Source organism: Gasterosteus aculeatus, chromosome X, assembly GCF_964276395.1.
Source record: "Gasterosteus aculeatus chromosome X, fGasAcu3.hap1.1, whole genome shotgun sequence".
Taxonomy (NCBI): domain Eukaryota; kingdom Metazoa; phylum Chordata; class Actinopteri; order Perciformes; family Gasterosteidae; genus Gasterosteus; species Gasterosteus aculeatus.
The window spans coordinates 16,336,216-16,358,265 of record NC_135698.1 but is presented as its reverse complement, the minus strand read 5'-3'; the positions used below and the strand labels follow the sequence as shown (position 1 = coordinate 16,358,265).

General features: G+C 46.5%; 1 protein-coding gene and 1 long non-coding RNA gene across 5 annotated transcripts; one reads left to right on the top strand and one right to left on the bottom strand.

The window, feature by feature from the left end:
* Nucleotides 1-85: 85 nt before the first annotated feature.
* Nucleotides 86-21,893, bottom strand: glg1a (golgi glycoprotein 1a). 4 transcript variants are annotated; one of them, XM_040162567.2, is made up of 27 exons: nt 21,499-21,893; nt 17,178-17,207; nt 16,909-16,995; nt 16,573-16,788; nt 15,865-16,068; nt 15,588-15,659; nt 15,298-15,484; nt 14,876-15,090; nt 14,533-14,654; nt 14,083-14,184; nt 12,581-12,734; nt 12,040-12,081; nt 10,889-11,113; nt 9,235-9,297; nt 8,982-9,095; nt 8,819-8,907; nt 8,267-8,384; nt 8,020-8,112; nt 7,686-7,823; nt 7,474-7,597; nt 7,252-7,394; nt 6,438-6,539; nt 5,706-5,813; nt 5,320-5,440; nt 4,986-5,092; nt 4,049-4,212; nt 86-1,429 (listed from the first exon to the last, which is right to left on the bottom strand). In XM_040162567.2, exons 1-27 carry the CDS (start codon nt 21,808-21,810, stop codon nt 1,336-1,338), a joined length of 3,546 nt encoding a protein of 1,181 aa, XP_040018501.2. In that variant the 5' UTR covers nt 21,811-21,893; the 3' UTR covers nt 86-1,335. The 4 variants fall into 4 exon arrangements, with proteins under 4 accessions (XP_040018501.2, XP_040018502.2, XP_040018503.2 ...); XM_040162568.2 differs by lacking the exon at nt 12,040-12,081; XM_040162569.2 differs by lacking the exon at nt 86-1,429 and having other exon boundaries at nt 1,705-4,212.
* Nucleotides 20,398-22,010, top strand: LOC144383778 (uncharacterized). The gene is made up of 2 exons (XR_013451219.1): nt 20,398-20,729; nt 21,517-22,010. It is a non-coding gene; the product is annotated as an uncharacterized LOC144383778 (long non-coding RNA).
* The last annotated feature ends 40 nt before the right edge of the window (nt 22,011-22,050 follow it).

Below are 22,050 nucleotides of genomic sequence, written 5' to 3'. Positions count from 1 at the left end.
TTTGAAGGAAGTGATTGTCCCGTCAGACATGTGATGGCAAAGAGAAAAAGGGTTTTCAGCTGCGACATCAATAAATAAAAAAACATAATGGTCAAAACGTTTCGATTTATTTATTTTAGTCTACAAATGCTTCAAATTTATATGGACAGAAGATTCTTCTTGATTGCAATTAATACAGAAACTACACTAAATTAAACAATATCAATCAGTGCAGTACAATCTGTGTTTCAGTAGCAGTGAAGACATTTTTACTGTAATGTTTGACTGTGCCCATCACCAATAAGCATTAATAACATCAAATGTAATAAATAGATTAAACTACTGACTCAGTCACAGGGTTAGTTAGTTAGTACCATGGATTCTATTGTAGGCGTTATTTTAACACCAATGGGAAGCTGTCCACAATATTAATCAATGGTGTATTTAATCGGTTTAACAAATAAAAAATAGGATTGTACACTTGCATTAACAGATGCACCTTATAACCTGAGACATTACCTTACCTGAGATTTCCCTTTAGAAATATACAGTACATCAAGAAATAATGCAAGTCGAAAGCCCCACTCTGGACAGATGTATTTATGACACTGGATCCTTATGAATATAACCATGGGGTTTTCAGTTAAGCCTTGAACATTCAGCTAAAAGTAATATTGTAATAATATTGCAAAAACAGAGGAGATTACAATCAATGTTATCAATAAAAACCACAATAGCAAACACATTTAACTTTATTGACTCCCCCCACACACACATCGTTCTTTCAGTTTGATGCTTCCTCCATAAAATGTAGTTTATGATCACACCACAGAACAAAAAGGAGCAAAGCAAGTTCAGTTTTGTGTACTTATTCTGTATCGTTACGGACTTAAAAAGTAATATTTCAGGTTCATAACTTTTCTGTCTGAGCTCACTTTGATCCATTTGTTTATAATATGAAGTATAAACTAATCATTACACACACACACACACACACACACACACACACACACACAAATTATTATTTTCTATCTCTATATATATAAACAGTAACCGCCTCAGTAAGATATTAGTCAGCCCCTAGTGTGAAAGTTAAGTCATTGAAGTGACTTTTCACTAATTGATGTTCATAAGAAGCAGTAATGAACCCCGTTCTGAATAAATTCAATCCTTGTCGGCCCAGACTGCATGCTGGGATGTGCTGGGACGCAAAGGATAGATCAGATGTGGCCTTCAAATCAGCTCTCGGAGGGCTGCGTCCCTCAACCGTGTTCGGAGGAGCCGACAGATTTGGGACAGACGGGTTGCAGCCGAAGTGACGTATGCGGTCGACGAATGAGTCCTTAAGGATGCAGCCTAGCGACTTTGAGACACAGCCACTAACTTTACCTTCAGGAAATGATTCTTCTCTCCTCTTTGGTCTCCTCCACTCTCTGCGATCTTATGACATCTAAAAATACAAAAAAGAAGACCATTTCTTATAATAAAGAGGTAGCACTTAGTCATAAGCTTAAGTGCTACAACTGTGGGTCAGCTGCCAAAACCAGCTTTAAATAGAAACATTTAGGGTCAATGTACATGGAGGACTGGAATGATTAGTGCCCAAAAATGTATCCACACGGAGATTAGAGGAGTTTCAGAGCCAAAGACACAATACTGACTCAACAACTGTTTGACAAGAAACAAATCTTCTAATGACTGAATTGAAATCAACACACCAGAGTATAGAATAGAAACCTTGCAGACTTTATTATTAACAAACTGTCCAATTTTCAACTGTACAGAACAAAAAAGCACCCCCCAAAGAAAGGAGGAAATAAAAGTGGACAGGGGGGGAAATAAGTAATCAGATGATCAATTCAAATGAAATCAGACACAAAGAATCATTTTAAAAAAACAAAAAAAAACAACAAGAAAAACAAACAAAACAAAAAAATCGCAACCATCACAAACTTAAAAATCTAAAAACGTCGCCATCGTTTGGGACGAGCAGAACGAGGACAGAGAGATCGGACGGTTCCGAATCAGTGGGCAATACACGCACAGGGCGCGCGCCCTGTGCCCCCGGAGGTCAACGTTCTGTACAGACGAGTAGACACAGTTTGATAAAACCCCCCCGACGTCAGATGAATAAAGACATTTTTTTAAAAGTGAAGGCAGTTCAATGTCATCACAACGCCTAATTTACAAGCGTGGAGGGCGGAGCTTCACCGTATGTCAGCAGTATGGTACACCCCCCCTTTCCTTCCTCACCTGCGGTAAAGCCTCCTTCTTCCGGCATCAAACCGCGGGCCAAGCAGGAGAACACTAAAAAACGAGAACAGCAAAAAACGGACCAGACTGGATCCGTAGAAACCAAACACCGCTTCGCTTTACCGAGAGAAGAGATTACGGCCCAAGTCCTGCCCCCTTTCTACAAAGAAACTAACTGGACGTTTGAGCTTAAACTGTTTTTTCCTTTTGCTAGTTCAGTCCAGTCTGTTTTTTTCTGCCCTTTGTTTTTGTGCACGTTTGTCACATGGGGAGAAACTGTTGAACGCCGACACGCTGAAGTTTGGTTTTCTGGGTTGTGTGTTTGCAGACCAAGTTCTCACCCCAACGCACTGCACCTTTAATATAATAACTGATTGAAAGGCCTCCTTCTGACCTACAGATGTAGCAGAGAGATAATCCCCCCCCCCCCCCACCTCCCCCCCGTATCCGGATCGCTGATCGGCTTTGACGCTGCGAGAGCACCAGTGGTCATCCCCAAAGTATCGTCACATTAAAGATGGACGCTTTAATCACCCTCAAAGACTCTGCCCACCAGAGACGTTCACTGTCACACTAAGACCCCTCTCCCCATCCCGAGGATGGGGGGCGGGGGGGGGTCGCTCGCAGGAGAAAAGGCAACCGGAGAACATTCAAATCATATTAACAAAAAAAAAAAAAAAAAAAAAGACTTCATTAGTAAACAAATAAATAAGGCTATGACAAAACGGTATATATATATGAAAAAAGAACAACAAATGTGCAGTGATTCCAGTATCATCTTTACACAAAAATGTTCACATCTCTATAATAAATCAAGAATCTTTTTATTCTGTTTTTTTTCTCCTGCGTCAGCCGCCAGTGCGGTGAACTCCAGGACCCCTCACTCGAAACAAGCACCCCAACCGGCTGCCGGAACTGAAAAAGAACCCCGGTCGAAGCGGGAGTAGCAGGTGTACGAGAGCGGTGCATTTAAGGCGTGGATCGAGTCGGTTCGACTGAGACAGACTGAAATCGCCTCTTCAGAAACCAAAAATAAAAATATCCACAAGTAGTTCCGGCTGTGAGGCGAGATTGTGAGCGAGCTGGTTGGGAGCGTTTGATCCGTCCACTCTGTATCTGTGGCTCAGTGGAGTGCTGACTGCTTGGCACCGCCCACCCGGTAGTCCCATGGCGGTAACATTTAACTAACACATCGGAAAAAAAAAATAAAAATCCATCCACCCCCCCCCCCCCAAAAAAAAAACTTTGGTAGGACAACAAACTAGAACGTGGTGGTAGAAGGAGTTTCTCATTCTCACACACACACACACACACACACACGTTGTTAAACTGCTCTATATTTGAGCATTTCCAAACCCACTTTCTACACATTTACACTTTGTATGATTTGACCTCATTTGCCAATCTTAACCTCTGACCCCATATTCTTACAAGCCCCTTCCACCCCCCGTCATTGCCCCACTGCCAACATGGGGAGAATATACAGGTGAGGTGCGGGTGGGGTTAAACTACAGGAGGCCGCACTCGTTATCGACGCTTGGGAAGAGAAGAAGAAGAAAGGGTGGCAGGGGGCGTGGCCTCCTGGCGAGCAAAGGAAGGAAGAGCAGATCACCGAGGTCACTGATCAAGCAGACTTTGTCCTGCAGGATTGTGGGTAATTCCTCTTCAACCATTGCAGAGATGGCCAAAGAGGCAAATGTCTTTTGTAAATTAAGTGGTGACTCAGAGGTGAAAGGGGAGAAGGGGGGGTGATGATGATCAGCGGTGGTCGTTTCTCCGGTGGGTGTGTTCTGAACCCAAAGGGGGCGGGGTCTACCTGTCCTTCAGCTGCTGAGTGACGCGCCTGGTGAATCGGCCGCAGAGCAGCCCCATCACAAAGAGCACCGCAACGCCTCCACCAATCACCGTCAGGATGTAGTTCTTGGATGGAGACGTCATCACCTGCATGGCCAGGTCCGAGAAGCCCTCAGCAGGAGCCACCTGACAGGAAGGGCAGGACAGATGTGTTTACATCAAAATATAAAACCCACACCCTGGTTTGAAATGAAAATTCCAGTTAAAACTGAATTCATACAGGTCATTCAACCCATTTCAAAGTAAAAGTCAATTTAAATATATTTTCCACTGCTCAGTAAATAAGTTTCAAATAAAAGTCCTTCTTGCTTATCCAATCAATTTGACAATGAAAAAAGATCCTTTAATCTCCACTTTCTGCAGCTTTAAAATCCTTCTCTCAAAGCCCTTCACAGCCAGGAGCCTCCTACCTCACCGACCTGCTCAAGCACCACACTCCCTCCCACTCCCTCCGTTCCTCTGATGCCAACCTCCTGTCCACCCCACTCAGGGCCAAGCACTGAACCTGGGGCGACGGAGCTTTCTCCATCTCCGCTCCCTCCCTCTGGAACTCACTCCCCAAACACATCAGAGACGGCACTAACCTGTCAACTTTTAAGTCACTAGTCAAAACGCAGCTTTTTAGATTGCTTTTAATGTGTAATCAATGCTGTGCTTTTATATGGGGACTTTGTCTTTATGTTTATTTTAACCATGTAAAGCGTATTTTGAAAAGCGGTATATATTATAAAAAAAGTGCTTTTCAAAATAAAGGACCCCTTTGAATTGATGTTCTACAGCTCATTCAGTAAAATTTTTAATTAAGACAAAAATGTATATGATTCTTCAATTTAAAAGCAAAATTGCGAAACAAAATAAATTAAACATGCTCAGCTTTTCAGAGAAAGTCTCTCTCTCACCTTTGCGGCGTAGCTCCACATTTCGAGGCGATCCTGAAGTCTTTTCTTGCACTCCGGCTGCAGACGGACTCGTTTGTCCTGAAGCGCCTCCATCAGACACGACATCTCTGAGGACACAATGTAAGGAGCTGTTTTAATCAGTTTCTATCCAGGAGACATAATATTCAAACTGAATTTTAATTTATTCTAATTGATCATCATCAGGAAGAAAAAATATATCACTTTAATTCTATTTAATACAGATTAATCCAAAAAACAAGCAAATAAAAGATCCGATATCTGGTGTTTGTACTTCAGGTGAATTTTCTCCGCTTATGTTTGTTTGTGGACTCACGTCGCCCCCTTCCAGGTGGGATGGCTGCACATTGATGTTTGATGTCCAGAGCGCAGGCTGTGTGGAGGACAGGGTCCACGAAGATGTCCGCCTTACTCTCCTTCAGCATGTTCAGCACCTCCTGCAGGACGAAGAGGCAACATGGAGAGGGAGGAGATGAGGTAGATGAGGAAGGAGAGGAAATTATCATCTCATAATTGATGCTGGAAATCTCCTTTTCTACAGAAACAGCTTATTTTCATCATGTATCCACATTTATTATTTAATAAGAGTTACTTTTAATACCACAAATTTGGTTAATGACATTTGAGAAAAGGGTTGTGTCCTGGCGCTGCAGGGTCCGGTCCTCCAAAAGGTTCAGTGAAGGCAGCATACAGGCAGTTTACCTTCTTGCATCCGTCTAGTTTGATCTTCAGCAGGTTGACCTTCAGACACTCCTCCACCTGACCCGTCTGCTCTTGAGCCGCCGCCTCCTCCGAACACAGCCGGGAAATCTGAAGAAACATCACAAACAGCTATTAGCTGCTGCCACACAGCCTGAGCAAGGCATCGAGGGTTTATAGTCAACATATGCAGCAGCCAGATGTCCACCTGCGTGTACGCAACATCTTCCACACATCCTTTGATGTTTGACAGACAGTAAAGGGTGAGGGGTGAGTAGCAAACGGACCACTTAAAGCACCGCTAGGCTAAGCTAGCTGCCATGCCCCGTCCATCTCAACATCTACCGTTACCCTGCGTGGCACACAGTCTGCAGAGGACCACCACTGTGTTTTGAAAACGTTCTGGCTAAATGTGGGGAGATTGTTGGGACTTCAAACACAGCCGTTGAATGATGGAGTTGAGAGCAAAGTGCACAAGGATAGCTGGACGAGTCGCTAGTTGAACATGTTCCACCTCCAAGATGATCACATGTGTGTAGTTTTGTGTTTAAAAGAACATCAACAATGTGTGTGTGTGTGTGTGTGTGTGGGAGTGTGTGTGTGAGATTGATTGATCGTCTAAAATGCACCCAAATGATACTCATTCCTTGTAAGGTTTAGTATTTAGAAGAAAAACAAAAAAAAACTAATGAATGTTGACAGCCCGAATAATTTATAATATATATATATATGAACCTCCGGTGTGCATTGGATCTGAAGCTGAGGGTCTAGCCTGTAGTCCAGCGCTGACTCCTGCAGGATGACCTGGATCTGAGCCTCGCAGTCTGGAGATAAACGCTGACACAACACACAAAAATACACATTTACACTTCTGAGTTTGGATCCTTATGGTTGGATGCACTTATTGTAAGTCGCTTTGGATAAAAGCGTCAGCTAAATGACATGCAATGTATAACAACAACAAGAACATATTTAGAGGCCAACTGTCTTGAGGACACCACTGGATTGCGGCCTCGGGTTCGCCATCTTGGATTCACGGCCGTCCTTACGTTGTTCTTTTCACAACCAGTGAACAGGAAGTGACCGTATAAGGACTGAGGTCTATATGTCTCTGGTAGACCTGTCAATCAGCGTGTAGCCCCGCCCTAAAGCATCCCCTGCTTTATGGTCTGTTTGACTACATGGACCATAATTTACTAAATAAACATCATGCTGTATTAAAGAAGACTTAAAACTGTGAATGTTTACTGAGGGAACAAACAGCAAGAGAGAAGTAATTTTCTCATACACTTCTATGGGACCAGAGGTTCCAGGTTTAATTTGTTACCTTTTGAACCCGAGCAAACCGAGCCTTGCAGGCGTGAACCAGGGCCGGACTTAGACAAAAATGATTGATTTTGCCAATAACATATAAACTGATTTTTACACATCACAACTGATTTTTCTATTTTTTTCTGTTAAGCCATTTTCAGGGCAAAGACCCCAAAACAGAAACCCCCGCAAACCTTTTCCCTCCAACTGAGGTTCACCCTTTAAAAAGGAGTCTGACCTGGTCGGCGTATTTGAGCTTGAGGCAGGCGATGACCTGCCCCTCCAGCTCGCTGTCCGCCGTGGCCTTGTTCAGGACGGGCTGGCAGAACTTGGGGATGTCGGCTTTGCAGGCCTTCCTCAGCACCGGGTTCAGCCTGTAGTCTGCAGGAGCAACACGAAAAGGTGGTGAGGTAGAGTACGGTGTGCATATGTGTGTGTGTGTGTGTGTGTGTGTGTCTACCCGTGTTCTGGGTGATCTGTCTCTTGGTGATCATCTGCTTGCATTTAGGGTCCATCAGCTCGCTATTTTTGTTCTGCTTCAGACACTGAAGAACGTTCTTCCCCTCAGACTCCGAACAGAACCGCTGAAATCACACAGACTTCAGACAGGAACCCGTGGTGCTGGTTCTATTGGTCTACAGTGACCCTGTGGTGCTGGTTCTACTGGCCTACCCTAATCATGTGCTTGCAGACCCTCATCAGCTGGTAGTCCAGCTCGGGATCCACCATCTCCACCTCCTGCAGCTTGAAGATGCGCTGGTGGCAGCGCTGGGTCAGCTGCCGTTTGTTCTCCTTCAGACACTCGATGACCTACAGGGACACAGAGCCACGGGTCAGAACCATCTGGGAGCACAGAGTCCTTCTCACAGTGAATAACTACATCAGAATTATTACAGGGACCTAAAGAACACACTCAACTACCCGATGACCCGAGTGACCGCCTACATTCTGAATTCTATTTTGTTTAAAGAAAACGGTGTGTGTGTGTGTGTGTGTGTGTATTGACCTGTGCGTTTCCGAAGGCCACGTTCTGACACAGCCGGTTGATGTCCTGCTTACAGGAGTCGTACAACTCCGGTTCCAAGCGGATGTCCTCCGACTGGAGAGAGAGAAAGAAGGAGAAAGACCAAGGAAGAGAGGTGGATGAAGCTCAGACGGGCTCATGGAAACATCTCCAGAGAAGAACCCAGATGTGTTTACTGCATTTACACATGTTTGAATGTTCCGTTGGCCAATCGGTTCAGTGAACCTACCATCTCCACCTCCTCTACCCGCAGCTGTTTGCGACACTTGATGGACACCCGCTGCTCCTTGGCGTCCTGCAGCGTGTCGTTCCTCACTGTGGTGCTGAGGCAGATCACCACGTCCACCCTACAGCGAGGGGGGGGGGGGGGGGGCGGGGGGTCACAGAGGTCACACTCTAGCTCTGCACAACATGTCATGGTTATTTTTAAACGCCACCGGGGACAAAGTGGCGAGTCACTCAACTGAGACGCTGAGGACAGTGAGGTAGGAGGATGATCGTGTGAGTAGGAGGCTACACGCTACAGTGTCATAATGAAGAGACTATATCTTCAGATATAGTATAGCCTGTGTAGTCAGGGGGGGTTCCACTCGGTGTGGCCGGGACGACCACAACCTGTAACCCTTCTTTTGTAGAAAAATGGCGTATTGGATTCAACGTTTACAAAAAGAAGAGCGGCCTCTTCCCCCTCTGAGCTTGGGACCGTTTGGACGGAGCTCGTCCCAGGAGATGGTAAGTGGACCTTTCTGGGGGACAAACCCGCTGATATAAAGTGTCTTACTTCTTCTTGATGTTGGGACACAGCTTGAGGACGTCCTCCTTGCAGGCCGTCTTGAACTTGTAGGAGAAACGGAAGTCTTTGATCTGGATCTGGAGGGAGAGCAGCTGGTTAGCACGTCGGCCCGTTTGTGTCACAGCTTATGCGAAACGGTTCTGATCCTCACCAGCTGGAAGTGCGTCACTCCCACAGAACACTTCTCATTCATCTCCTTCTGGTGTTTGTTCTGCACCAGACACTCCATCAGGTCCCCTGTGTTGATCTGGTTATCGGCCACCTCCTGACAGACAGACCAGGGGGGTGGGGGGGGATTATCCTCTGAAGGTTCTATAAACATAGCTTCTTGCTAACTAACTTCATCGTGCACGCTGTGCATCAACGTGATCAGCTTTATAAGCATGTTTTCGTGGTGGACTCACGTGGCAGAAGGTCTGGATGACGGGTTCACACGCCTGCATCAGCAGCGCCTCGATCTGGATGTCCTGAGGACAGACCAGAGACATTTGAGTTCTACCAATCAAATGAGGCAAACTGATTAGGACCCCAACAGTCACAAAATAATCCGTTTACAGAAAAAGAAGCTCCAACGTGGACCTTCAAAGAGATTATTAGACTTATTCAAGGCCGCTTTTTAGAAATAAAGTGAGACTTCTAGAGGGGAAGAAATGTACAAAACATGTAGTCAGTTATGTAGACAAATTCTGCATTTAACTTAGATCTTAGAGGTCTACTGTAAAAGGAAATCTAAAATCTAAAATAAGACAATGTGATTTCCCTGTGATCTAAAACTAGGAACACCGCACAGGAACACCAGGGGCCTCATTTATAAACGTTGCGTACGCACAAAAGAAGGCGTACGCCGCTCTCTACGCAATAATTGGTATTTATAAAAAGCAAGCTTGACGGGAAAATGTGCGGCCCTTCACGCAACCTTGGACCCATGCGTACGCAAAAAAACGGGTGAAATGAGAACCGTCGGCAAATACAAGAAACACTAGACTGTTCTCATAAATAACACGAACACCCGTTTGATCGATCTGCAGCGTAAAACAAACAAATACAAATGAACACATTTTCAAAAAGAAAAGTGAAATATGTTCTGCGATAATATTGGCATGTTATGCAATTCATCCCCAAAACACAGCTGTTGCTTGCCAGATGCAATCAAATGGACGGTAATAAAATGCCATGATGCCGCCACAATGCGTAATGACGCGTAATGGCTGATCTTGCGCTCTTAGAAGACGTGGCACATGGAAGGATTCGCGCTGTAGTGCAGCGCACCATCGGCCTGTTTAAGGGCAGATGGCGCTGCCTCGACTGCACTGGAGGGAGATTATTGTTTACTCCTGAAAAGGTGTGCAAAACCATGCTGGCATGTGCTACATAATGTGGCACAGCTTCCAAACGTGCCTCGACCCCCCTGACGCTGATGTTGGCCCAGACCCTGTTCCCGATCCCCGATCCTTGCCGCCAGTCTCTCATCAGGAGGGGACAGCTCCGGTGTCCCCTCTCCCCCCCGGGGCAGACACACTTTGGCGATGGCGCGCTAAATGCTTTTTTTACATCCACTTTGATGTCAGACCATTTTTTCTTCATCTCGGCCGGTCCGAGGTTGTGAGGCTGCAGCGTTGCTCTGCAACCTTTTGCCACTCGAGTGCCTTTTTGGCATTAGTGATGTCCACACTGTGCCCTCCAAAGAGCATTAGACTTCTCCTTTCCACCTCCCAATGATCATTTCCACTTCAAAGTTACGTTTCTTCGTTCTCCTGTTTATCATGATTTCGCAATCGATGAATGTTAATTTGTGGGCGTTCCACAGACTATATATGGGCAACTATGGGCGTGACATGAAGCCGCAAAAGCTGCGCTGCATTTAGAAGTGATTGTGATTTATTAAGGGAAAACTGCGTAGGACGTGCGTGCGCACGGTTTTATAAGTCTGAATATTTCGGTGCGTACGCACGTCCTACGTTTCATCCGTACACCACTTCTGGCGCAAATCCTACGCAAGGTTTTATAAATGAGGCCCCAGGCCTCTCGCGTTGCATTGTGGGTAGCGGCAGCAGTTACCTCGGACTCCAGCTCCGTTAGGTTCCCCACCACGTCCCTGCAGCCGGGCACCAGGTCCTCCAGGTGGTCCTGCAGGCACTCCAGCTCCTGGCCGGCCTCCGTCTTCTCGCTGCACCACTTCCCCAGGTCGGTCATGCACTGCCTCTGGAGCTCGGGGTCCAGCTTCACGTCCAGCGCCCTCTGGTGGAGGATCCTCTGCACCTCCACCTTACAGTCCCTGGAGAGCTGGGAATGGGGGGCACATTGGCTTAGAAACCAGAAAAAACAACAACGCTCGCTTCTCTTGTAGGAAGAGGCCTCGGCGTGATACTCCACTCTAAGATGCATCGCAAAGGGTTTGGAACTTCTTGTATTTTCTGCTCGAGAAAGAAAATACGTTTGCAGACAAGATTCAAAAATAATATTTTATCAATCTAATCAAGATGGGGAAAGAGGGACAATAAATCACCTGCTGGGTTAGCATCAGCTACATATGTAGCCACTGAGGTGATGGCTAACTCACTACGGCGCTAGCCGGTCACAATTAGCCGTTTGAGCCAGATGTTGATGTCAGGATTGGCGCAATTAAGATTAGGAATAATTGAAATTAGCATGCTAGGTAGCTCGGGCGTTAAGGAGAGCGTGGGCTCCCACGGCTTGCCAAAGAGGTGCATTTGTTTGAGCTGCGAGAGCTTCCTCCATCGTCTGCGCCTTCAGGACACGTTTAATACATGTGCACGTTTGCAGAATAAAGAACACAAAGTGGACTACGGATAAGGAGCAGAGTTCCATCTAGATGCTTTTTCCTCTGGAACGGATTCCAACCGGCATGAAATCAGGCCGTTCTTCTTGTGATGGAGGAAACGCCGTTTGATCACATTCTAGAAGGCTCTGATAGAGAACATGTTGGAGTGGAGTATCACTTTCAGCCAACAGTGGGGCTTTTAATCAGGAACTTCATTTCTCCATTAGGTTAATCAGCATAAGCATGCGTTCCATGATTTGAGATCCGCATCAAGTCGCCACATCACGATTACTCTTCAAAAATCAGCTCCCGCATGCAGACATCAGATAAGAAATACAGAGTGCAATCACTTCCCCTCCGAACATCATGACAGGACGTCCAGTTCCCCGAGATCATCATCATCAGTTCAGCGGCTCGACATACTCACAGTCAAACCCTGGTTCCCTGCGTCAGACTCTCCACCAGGGAGCTACGACAACATTCTCTGGTCAGTGAGACTTTATTTACTGCAGTTTGTCATTTTTTCTTTTGCAATATGCAGATGTGTATTTTTAGCGCACTTTCTTCTCTAAAACTCTAATTTACATCCACTGAAAATTACCGTTTAAAACCACCAATAGGAAACGGAGGGGGGTGGGGGGGTCAAGCAGAAGATAGCAGGCTGCTTAATGCCTCAGTGGGATTATTTCCATGATGTTGCCAGACACTTATATTGATAATCATTTTTAGTGGACGTAAATGGCGGCCAGTTGCCTCCTGCAATGCTGGACCAATTTAAAAAACAGAAACATTAGAAAATCAAAAATAATAAAGGGCCTCTTTTAAAATGATACACTAATTTGAAATGTGGGCCTCCGGTCAGGTGTGATGGAGCGGACCGTTGAGAGTGGTGCAGTATTTGAATAGAGATTAAACCCTCCTCTCCCCCCGAGGCGAACGCACTCCTCCCCACTTGGTAAGAGACTCACCCGGCGGCCCTGCTCCACCGAGCGGTAGGCGTGGCGATACAGGCAGGAGAAGATGGCGCCGGGCGGCATCACCTCGCTGGTCTCGTTCCAGCGGTGGGTGTGGCAGAGCCGGGCGGCGTCGCCCTGACACTTCCTGTACAGGATGGGATCCAGCCTGGAGGGGAGGGGGGAAGATTCGGATTATTGAATCATACATGAGAACGAACACATGAAATGTGTTAAATATATGATATTTATAACTATTCTTTAAATCAATAAATGCTCCTCTTAATGTAGAGATGAAGTGGTGAAGAACTGGAATCATTACTGGGTAAAATAAATAAAGAGGGAAAGAGAACACGGCTTTGCTAAAACAGATGATTTTGGGTTGTAACTAGGGGTGTAACGATTCATTTTAACAACAATTTGATTCAAATCACGATTCATGGTTGCCGATTCGATTCATGGACGACCTGGGTTAATTTAGAACGATTCGATTCAGTGACTTGAAATCGATTCAGTAACTTTACTGGACAGTGCAGGCAAAGTTTCTGAGATCCCAGTTGTTTCTTGTGAGGAAATCAGGTTTAAATTAATTATGGATATTATAAACAAGCAAACCACAATTAATGGCAAATGTATTAACCTTTTATTTGAATCCATTTTCAATGTAAACTTTACACAATAATTACACAATGTTTGGATCAATCCACAGAACCCCGGATTTTCAACCACATTGTAGGGTCGCATGTCTTTACAGATAAACTTGTTACTGTGATGTTGAGTTTGGTGCTGGCGAGGCCTGAGGTGTCTGCAGAGCTGGAGTTACCTGCTGCTGCTGCAGCGGTGACGCTGCTAGAGGTCCTGACTGTCGGCGTTGTTTAATCCCACGGCGCCTTAGTAGATGGCCTGAAAGATTCGTCGCCTTTCCGTGGTTTTTTATTTGGCTTCTACATATTCTACAAACAGCGACCGACTTATTTAGAACACCTCCGTGTTTGCAAAAGCCAAAATGTTTCTACGCGCTGGATCAATGTTAGTTTGTAAATGTCTCGCTCGCAGTCGTCTCCTCCACGCTGTGTTTTGTTGTTGTTCAGAGTTTCGCGCGGCTGCCGCTGCGTACTGATGACGTCACAGACAGGCAGACTGGATCGAGTAACGTTTAACGTGTCTAAAGTGCTAACAAACACACACACACACACACACACACACACACACACACACACACACACACACACACACACACACACACACACACACACACACACACACACACAGTTTTTGTACTTAAATCCAATGTGCAGTTTCCAAGTATCGATACAATCGATTATGTACCATTTCAAATCGATACATGTTGTCCGGAATGCCGATTTGCGGAGCACAGATCGATTGATTCAGTTGGATCGCAGGAATATAAATTGATTAATCGATTCACTGAATGAATCGTTACACCCCTAGGATTTTCTCTTTCATGAATCCAGAAAGCTTGTGAGGTGGTGACGAGGAAGAGGAGGCCGACTTACTTCCAGTCACGGGCGATAAAGTACTGCAGCTCCAGCAGCCGGTGCTCACAGTCCTCCACCATCTTCTCTGTGTACAGGTGCTCCATCAGACACGACAGGATCCTGCAGCAACACACATACATCACTTTTATTTTGAAAATCACAGACCATCGTAAGCTAATAAAATCTAATGAAAAGAGGTCATTTTACTTTTAAACTCCCAAGAGACGTTTCTTTGAATCGGATAAAATTAAATGATCTTGGTTCTAGTACTGGTCTTTGCACCAGTGAATAAAAATATTATTAGAATGTGGATTAAAAGGTGTAAATGAGAGATTAGCAGAATCACAGGAGGAGCCCGTTTAAGAATACAGGAACATCGTGTCTCTTTTCAAAAAGAACAGGTTGGATTACAGGAGGAGGTGAAGCTGGAAGAGGTGTGTATGGTGGTGGAGGAGGCCCTTCACTCACATGGGGTCCCCGCTGCGGATGTGCTTGCAGGCCGTCTGGATCACAGACTCACAGGCCTCATTGAGGGCCCGGTCGATGCGGTAGTCGGAGCCGGGGTCGGCCTCCTGGATCAGAGTCTGGAGCTGAAGACACAAACAACAACAAGTGGTGAGGAGATGAGAAGGCGGTTGCTGTGGTGATGCTGTGAGATAAAGGGCATCCACCCTGGTGACGTAGGACCTCTCTGAGCAGGATCCTGGTGGCTGGTCTTCTGCTCATAAGAATCTATTCCTTTCCGCGCTAGTTGAGCAGAGGAGTACCTTTTCACCTCCTCCCTGATAAACAGTAACTGCCCCCAACTTACCGCCCTCTGGCAGTTGGCGTCGATGGCGCCGGCGTCCCCCCGGCCGACCCTCATCAGGCAGTGCAGCGTGCGGCCCTTGCGGTGGAGGCCCGAGCAGTGGCCCTCGATCTCCGCCCGGCAGTGAAGCACGATCTCCGGACTCAGGGAGAAGTCCTCCATCAGCATCCGCCTGTAGTCCATCATCTCGCCCTGACACTCGCCGATTACCACGCGGCCTGGGAGGAAGTGCCGCGTACATGAGGGTTATTTTTCAAAATGGTGCAGACAGAAACTTTATTTTATACCATATTAAGATGAATTAGTTCCCCATTCGGCTTCATTGAATCCGAATCAATCATAAAAAATCTGCACAAAATTATCTCCACGGATTCTAATCATTATCCATATGGTTTGACCACAGCTGGTCCCACGGGGGCTCGTACCTCGGTGCACAGCCGACTCCAGGCACAGTAGCAGGTAGGAGAGGCGGGCCTCGCGGGCCCGCGGCATGTTGCTGTCGGCGCTGCAGTGGTACTTCCTCAGGTCCGACTTGCAGGCCTTGGCCAGCGAGTAGCTCACCTTGTAGTCCTGAGCGATCAGCTTCTGCCTGGTGGTCAACGCCTCGCGGCACTGAGGTCACGGGGGGGTGGGGGGCAATTGTTATCTAGAGTCTTTCATTTTGTAGGAGTGGTCTTGGGGAATGTTTATCATCCATGGCGACCGTCACACTCACCCTCTCCGTCATCGCCTCCTCGAACTTGTGATTGAAGAGACATTTGTAAACTCGTCCCTCTCCGGCCAGCGTCTGAGGAGGAGACTAGATGGTAAAAAATGCACCAATCCAATTTAAAAGAACCAAAGCTGGTGAAACGTACAGGTCTCTTAGATTCAAGAACCCAAACAGGAAGTAAGTGTATGGAGGCGGGTCGGCGTTCATCTGAATAAAGCCTTCTTCCTCTCGTTGATTCAAGAGGAAGTGTGAAACGGTGAAGTTGAAGGACGTTCCTCACCTTTTCACAGAAGCGCTCGCGGTCCTCCCGGCAGGAGAAGTACAGGTACCGGTCCAGATGGAAGTCGTCCGAAGAGAGCTCGGCCACCCTCATGATGGACCTCTTGCACTCGTCCTTGATGGGGTGCGCCCCCTGCTGCTCCTCGGCCTCCCGCACCAAAGCCTTCTCCAGACAGGCGATGACCTCGCCCTGAGAGTGGACGTCCTGCGCGGGGGGGCAAACGGGGAGGGAGGGGGGCGGTCAGAGAGGGAGACAATGGCTCTCACAGTCAGCGATATGAAACGCCCCTTGATGGAAGCGCACGCACAGACGCATGTCAGTCGTGGGTCTCTGTTTCTAATCCGTGGTCACAGAATTGCAGGTAAGGAAGCTGGAGTCCGCAGAAGAAATAATTTGCTCAGAGTTCTCCTCGTGCCAGCGGGACAGATCCCAGAATAGACGCGTGTCTAATGGGCTCCCGAGGCAGGAGAAAAACTCCAATGAACAACAGCACAGTGTGTTGGATAGAAATGTTCACAGCGAAGCCAATCGGGTTTCCCTGAGCACAATTTATTTTAAAGTCCCCTCTGTGGGACGAGTGAAGGACTGGTTCATTTCATTCATAACAAAAAACAAGGGATATCTTTTTTTCCCCCGTTAATTAACAAAGCTGCGCTGAACCCCAATCGTCCCAAACGGCGTAACCACGGTGACTTGCGGGAGCCCCACCTTCTCTCCGGTGCTGATGCTGCCGCAGCGCAGCGTGTTGATGTCCTCGCGGCACTTGTCCATGAAGCCGCAGATGAGCCGGTAGTCGCTGAACACGATGGTGGTCATCTTGGTGATGTACTGGTTACACTGGTAGTCGCTAATGTTGCCACGGTGATCCACCAGGCAGGACACCAGGTAGCCCTTCCCCAGCTCCTCTGCCGCGCATTCTTTGATCTGAGCGAGGAGGCGGGGCGAGAGAGTGTAAAACATCGACATCAGAAGGTAAGAGAAGAAACCGTGGAGATATTTCACCATCTTTTTACGGCACAGTTTGAAGACTGTTTCAGCACTCACCTCAGAGATGGTGGTCTTGCAGACCTCCACGGCGACAGACTCAAACTTGGGGTCGGTGGTCAGGTTCAGCTTGTAGTTCCACAGCAGCTGGAGGGTACAAAGAACACGAGGATGGATGTCATGTGGCTGAAAGCTCCAGAAGAAGCTAGTAAGTAACCCTTGAATAGGGTTTGAACCCCATCCCAAGATCTCACATCGCTCCCATATCGAGGTTTGAGTGAATCTAGGGCAAACAAGGTGCATGCTGGGATGGAAAGGAAAACACTTACATGGTTGCATTCAGCTGCAATCTCAGTTTCCTGAAGAAAAAAAGAAGCAGAGGAGACATTAGTGATTAAGAGGACGATTAATGGGAATCAAAAAACACGTTATTAAAGTCTGCACGTTTTTTTCGTCGTTTGATTCTTTATTTTAACGAAATATACAATTAATAAATTCCATCACACGGTAGAGAAGACATATGCTCTCGTGCCAAATGCATCTCTTCTGTGTTGCACCTGCAGGAATCATGACGTCAATGAATGGGTACACACAAGGAGCGTCAATCCAACATAAATGCTTTTTAATACATTTTACATATCTTTTAGATCCTGCACAATGAGCATAAATCTAAAATTAAATTATTATTATTCCCCAAATTCCAATGAACTAATAGATAACTGTAAACAGCCAACCTATTGTTTATAGTTTGAAGTTAAAAAGTTCAACGCCGTAGTTTGAAGTGTTTTTTATTTATTTATATTTACAGGATTGTTTAAACAGCTAATACATTGTTCAATTTGAAGAAGAAAAAATGGCCTTGGCATAAAAATTAAAAATAAAGCTTTTTTGTTTCAATCATTGTTTTGTGCTTGTGTGTCAAAACTCTGCAGATGGTCGTAGAGTTTCTGACGGTTTACCACACGGTAGCTGCACTATGGGTCAATACTCATGTGTTCTATTTGCAGCGAACTTGACACCTCGGTGTCCCACAGACAGCGAACTCATCTGGGCCGGCTCACACTGAGGGAGAGGACGGCATTGCAGCACAGACATGTCAGAAGTCCTAACTCATGACTCACCGAGGAAATTCAATCAAGCGAAAGCTGGAAATGGGAGTGTGGACACACAAAGCAACACGAGGTCCGATAGTACACATGGTGCTTTGTTATCGGAGGAAGTGCTTGACGCGACAACAGCTCATGTACGTTCAGTAACGAGCAGGTTGTCTCGCGCTTTTTGTTAGCTTTGGCTTTTTGGAATTCTCAACATAACGGAGGATGGATTTTAAAACGTCTCTTTAATGAGCTCCATTCATTTAAACCAACGTCCGACCTACTCGACAGCTCCAGAGCCTCCATTAGCATCTCCACAGGTTCCAATGGTCACAAATGTCCAATAAAAGCTTCTCAAATTAAAACATGTAATTAAAATGTTTAAGAGATTACTAGATCGAAACCTTTCCACGCGAGAGAAATCCAACAAAAGTTTGATCTCCGAATGCCAGCAGCTATCAGAGCTGCAGGTCCTTGAGTTCAAAAGTATCTTTAACTGCTACTTTTTAAAGCTTCGGGAGGAGAAGGTCAGTCATAAGGAATGCAGAGTCACAGATGAGACAAGAAGATAGAAAGAAAGCAGCACTTTGTCAAGAAGTGAACCAGGCAGCACACAGTGTGTTTGATCAGCTGATTGGGGTCAGCTGGGGACATGGCCTCCACACATCTGGGTCAGGTATGAGACAGATGTGTTCCCAGCCCGGCTAGAAAGAACAGAGGCAGCCCCCTCCCCCCGGTCCTCCACGTGAATCATTCTCAGACACCATAAGCCTGAGTGGACCGCGTTTCGAGGGAGGGGCCGACAAGGGATGTTGCTTAGCAACCGGGAACGTCTTTATGGCAGTAAAAAGAATAATAGAATACGTGCATCAAAGCAAAGGAAAAGGCACCGCACACGAGATGAGCCGTTAATAACAAACCACTTTTGAGGAGTCAGAGAAGCTGAAATGGGACCAGGAGCCTTCTGCAGTTCAAGTAGCAGTTCCACATGAAGTACTTCATGCAGTACTCCATGAAGTACTCCATGTATTAGTGGAAGACACAGGGGGATTCAGTTCCGGGCAGAAAGAGGCACACTGCGTCTGAGACAATAAGCTTTTTCAAAAGGTTTTGGCAACACTTTGCATTTCCTGTTTCAACATAGCAACAACATCCCGGGCCCCTTGAAGAAACGCTGAGCGGGGGAACCGGGTGTGGACCCCGGCCGGCCCGTTGGTTCCTCAGACCAGGAGCCAGGAGTTTTGAAGGTAACGCGCTACGTGCTAACCAGCCAACCGAGAGGGAATCAGGCACACGGGCGACACCCTTCATTCTCCCCTCCGGACTCCCAGCACCACGTCCACTAAACCACAGCAGAACCTACAAATATGCTGCAAGTCTAAAAGCAGCTCTCGAGTCTCAGACCTCGACCAGACGACGTGACGGAGGAGCGCCGCCAAAATGAAACACGTGGCTTCACTGGAGACGAACCGTAAGCACACAGGAATCATTTCTCCTGACAACTACAATAACAAGTCTGATACATCAGGAACAAACTGTTGAAATAATGACATAACTAATTGGTAATGTATTAGTTTCGCTCTACTTCAGTTGGTAGTTCTGTTTAACATTTTATCCATTTACAGAAAAGCAACAAATACTCAAATCCAAACTAACTAACACTACAATCCCATCAGCCACTTTGAAAGCCGGAATCCTTCAGATGGCCTTTTGGTTTTTTAAGGGTCCAGCTGTTCACACGTGGATGCGTTTTGTTAGCTCTGCTTTGTTTCTTTGAAACAATGTCCTTGTCTCCTACAGACTTTTACAGATAAGATCATTATCTCACAGCAGCGAGTCATCTGCTTAACGGTGCGCCGTCAACAAACACATTCTGATGACGGGCTGAACTCGTCTTCACTGGCAGCTGTTGGGCTGTTAAACTCTGAATGGAAGAATTCTAAGATTCTCTTATTGATACTGAAGGATCAAGATTTCTATCTCAGTAAGATGGACACGTTAGGCAAAGACTGAACCGTATAGTAGTAAACTTTTTAAAGCAGATCAGTCACGTGGGAGTTGGGAGTTCATCGAGGAAGAATTTAGAGTAAGATCTGAGGTTATCAAACCGGCCTTTACTGATTTTGACTACTGACTACTGGTTTTTAAAACCCGGTTTCAAACAGTAAGTGGGAGTAAATGAGCGATCGGCCTCCACCTTTCCCAAATAACAGTCAGAGAAAGACAAATAAAAGCACCAGCCTGGGAAAGTTCCAGTCTACATCCGGAGGCCGGGTTCGGTTACTGTTCTCAGGAGACTCGGATGTGAGACGGTGACACGTTAAAAGTCAACTCATCATCAAAACGTCTCTTTGTGGACAATTTGTGACTTAATCAAAGCCCGCCAGCTAATGTCCTTGTTTGTTCTGCAAACAAAAGAAGAAGTTATGTGACTATCTTGCCGAAGCCGATAGAAGAGTTTACACGCGTAGGCGCGTGTAGCAGGAAGCGGTTAACACTGACGCCGGCATTGAGAACAGGAGGTTATCTTCTTGATCCGTGTGATCGTCCTGTGGTCATGTGTTGCATAAACAGGTCCGGACATCGGTCACCACCCCAAAAAACCCGCAGTGACTACTGATCCCGGCGCTGAAGAAAAGGAACGAGAGTCCATGCAAAGAAAGTGGCTTTAAACTTTCCTTCCTGCCTCACTTTAACGAAATGATACAGAGCAGCTTTAAAAGCAGCATGATTTCCCTCTCGTAAAACAAGCAGCCAGCTCGGCCAGTGGTCGGAGAAAGGACTTTGGTGAGCTATAAGCGAGCGGAACGTGGTAATTAACGGTATCACACGACGCTTGGTACAGAGTATCCGGGCTAACGTCTCCCTGCTAGCATACCAATGTTAGCAAACAGTTAGCTAACTTAGCATTAGCTACCCAGGTTTCTGACAAAGTTGCCAGGTTACCCAGTAGTCTAATGCGTACCAAAGGTCCATTGGTTGGCAAGTGTTGTTGCTAATGCCTACATGTATTAACTTGGCTAATCCAGAAGCATCATACTATCGCAGAACCTCGTTAATAAACTGCGGATTTTACGGTGTTATAAACACACTATTAATCACCGACAACAAGTCAAGCAGATGCTGTGACAATGTGAGACAACGGTGTCCTCGCATCACTTTGGCTGAAATGTATTGGACAAAAACATAATTAATGGTGGTAAACGTTTCTTCTGATAATCTATTAAACGCTGCTGCAGTCAACGGTAACTTTGAAGACGAGACACACGAAGGGCAGTTTGTAAAGAAGCTAACCACCATTCGTGGCATTGCATCGCGCCGAAGTGAACAGTGGTTCCCGAGGACTCTGAATATAGATGTAATGTTTTTCTACAGTTTGCAACTTATGAAGCATAAGACGATAGCTCATTAATTACTCAATCTATTACAGGCAACTGGCGTGACGTTCGCTGCTAGCGGGCTGGCTAGCAGCGCTACCATTAGCTGGGTTTCCGTCAAGCAGGCACACCCTGCCCGTTTCCACCGGAAAACACGTCTTCCCGTCCCGCTAACGTACCTCTTTCCTGTCCTGCAGACACTCCAGCACCGCCAGGTTGTTGTTCCACGAGTGTTTAGGGCAAAGCCGGGTCAGGTCCTCCCTGCACACCCCTTCCTCGGCCAACTTCCAGCCGGTGGAGCGCCTCCGAGGCAGCGAGGCCCCGGCTCCCGGGATCCCCGCTGCCGGCCCCGGACCTCCGGCAGGCTTCAGCGGAAGATCAGCATTAGCTGCGACTTTGGCGATAACGTTATTTTGTCCTCGAATTGGGTGCAAAGAGGAGAAGATGCAGATCGAGAGCAGGAGAAGAGGAACACGTATACAGTCCGCCATCTTCACGGATCCAGTCAGCCTGCTGCTGCGTTCAGGGGCCGTGGGAGGAATGAGCACAACGAGCAAAGTTGCAGACGATTTTTTTTCCTTCTTCCGAGGATGGCAATGGACAGCTCATAAATAATGCATGAGGGTTCAAGATAAGCACGAGGGTGAAATGTGACTATGTAGTGTAATAAAAATCTTTCGCCATGTAACCAAAGAAATCGGAGTACTAGATCAGTTATATACTTATACTTA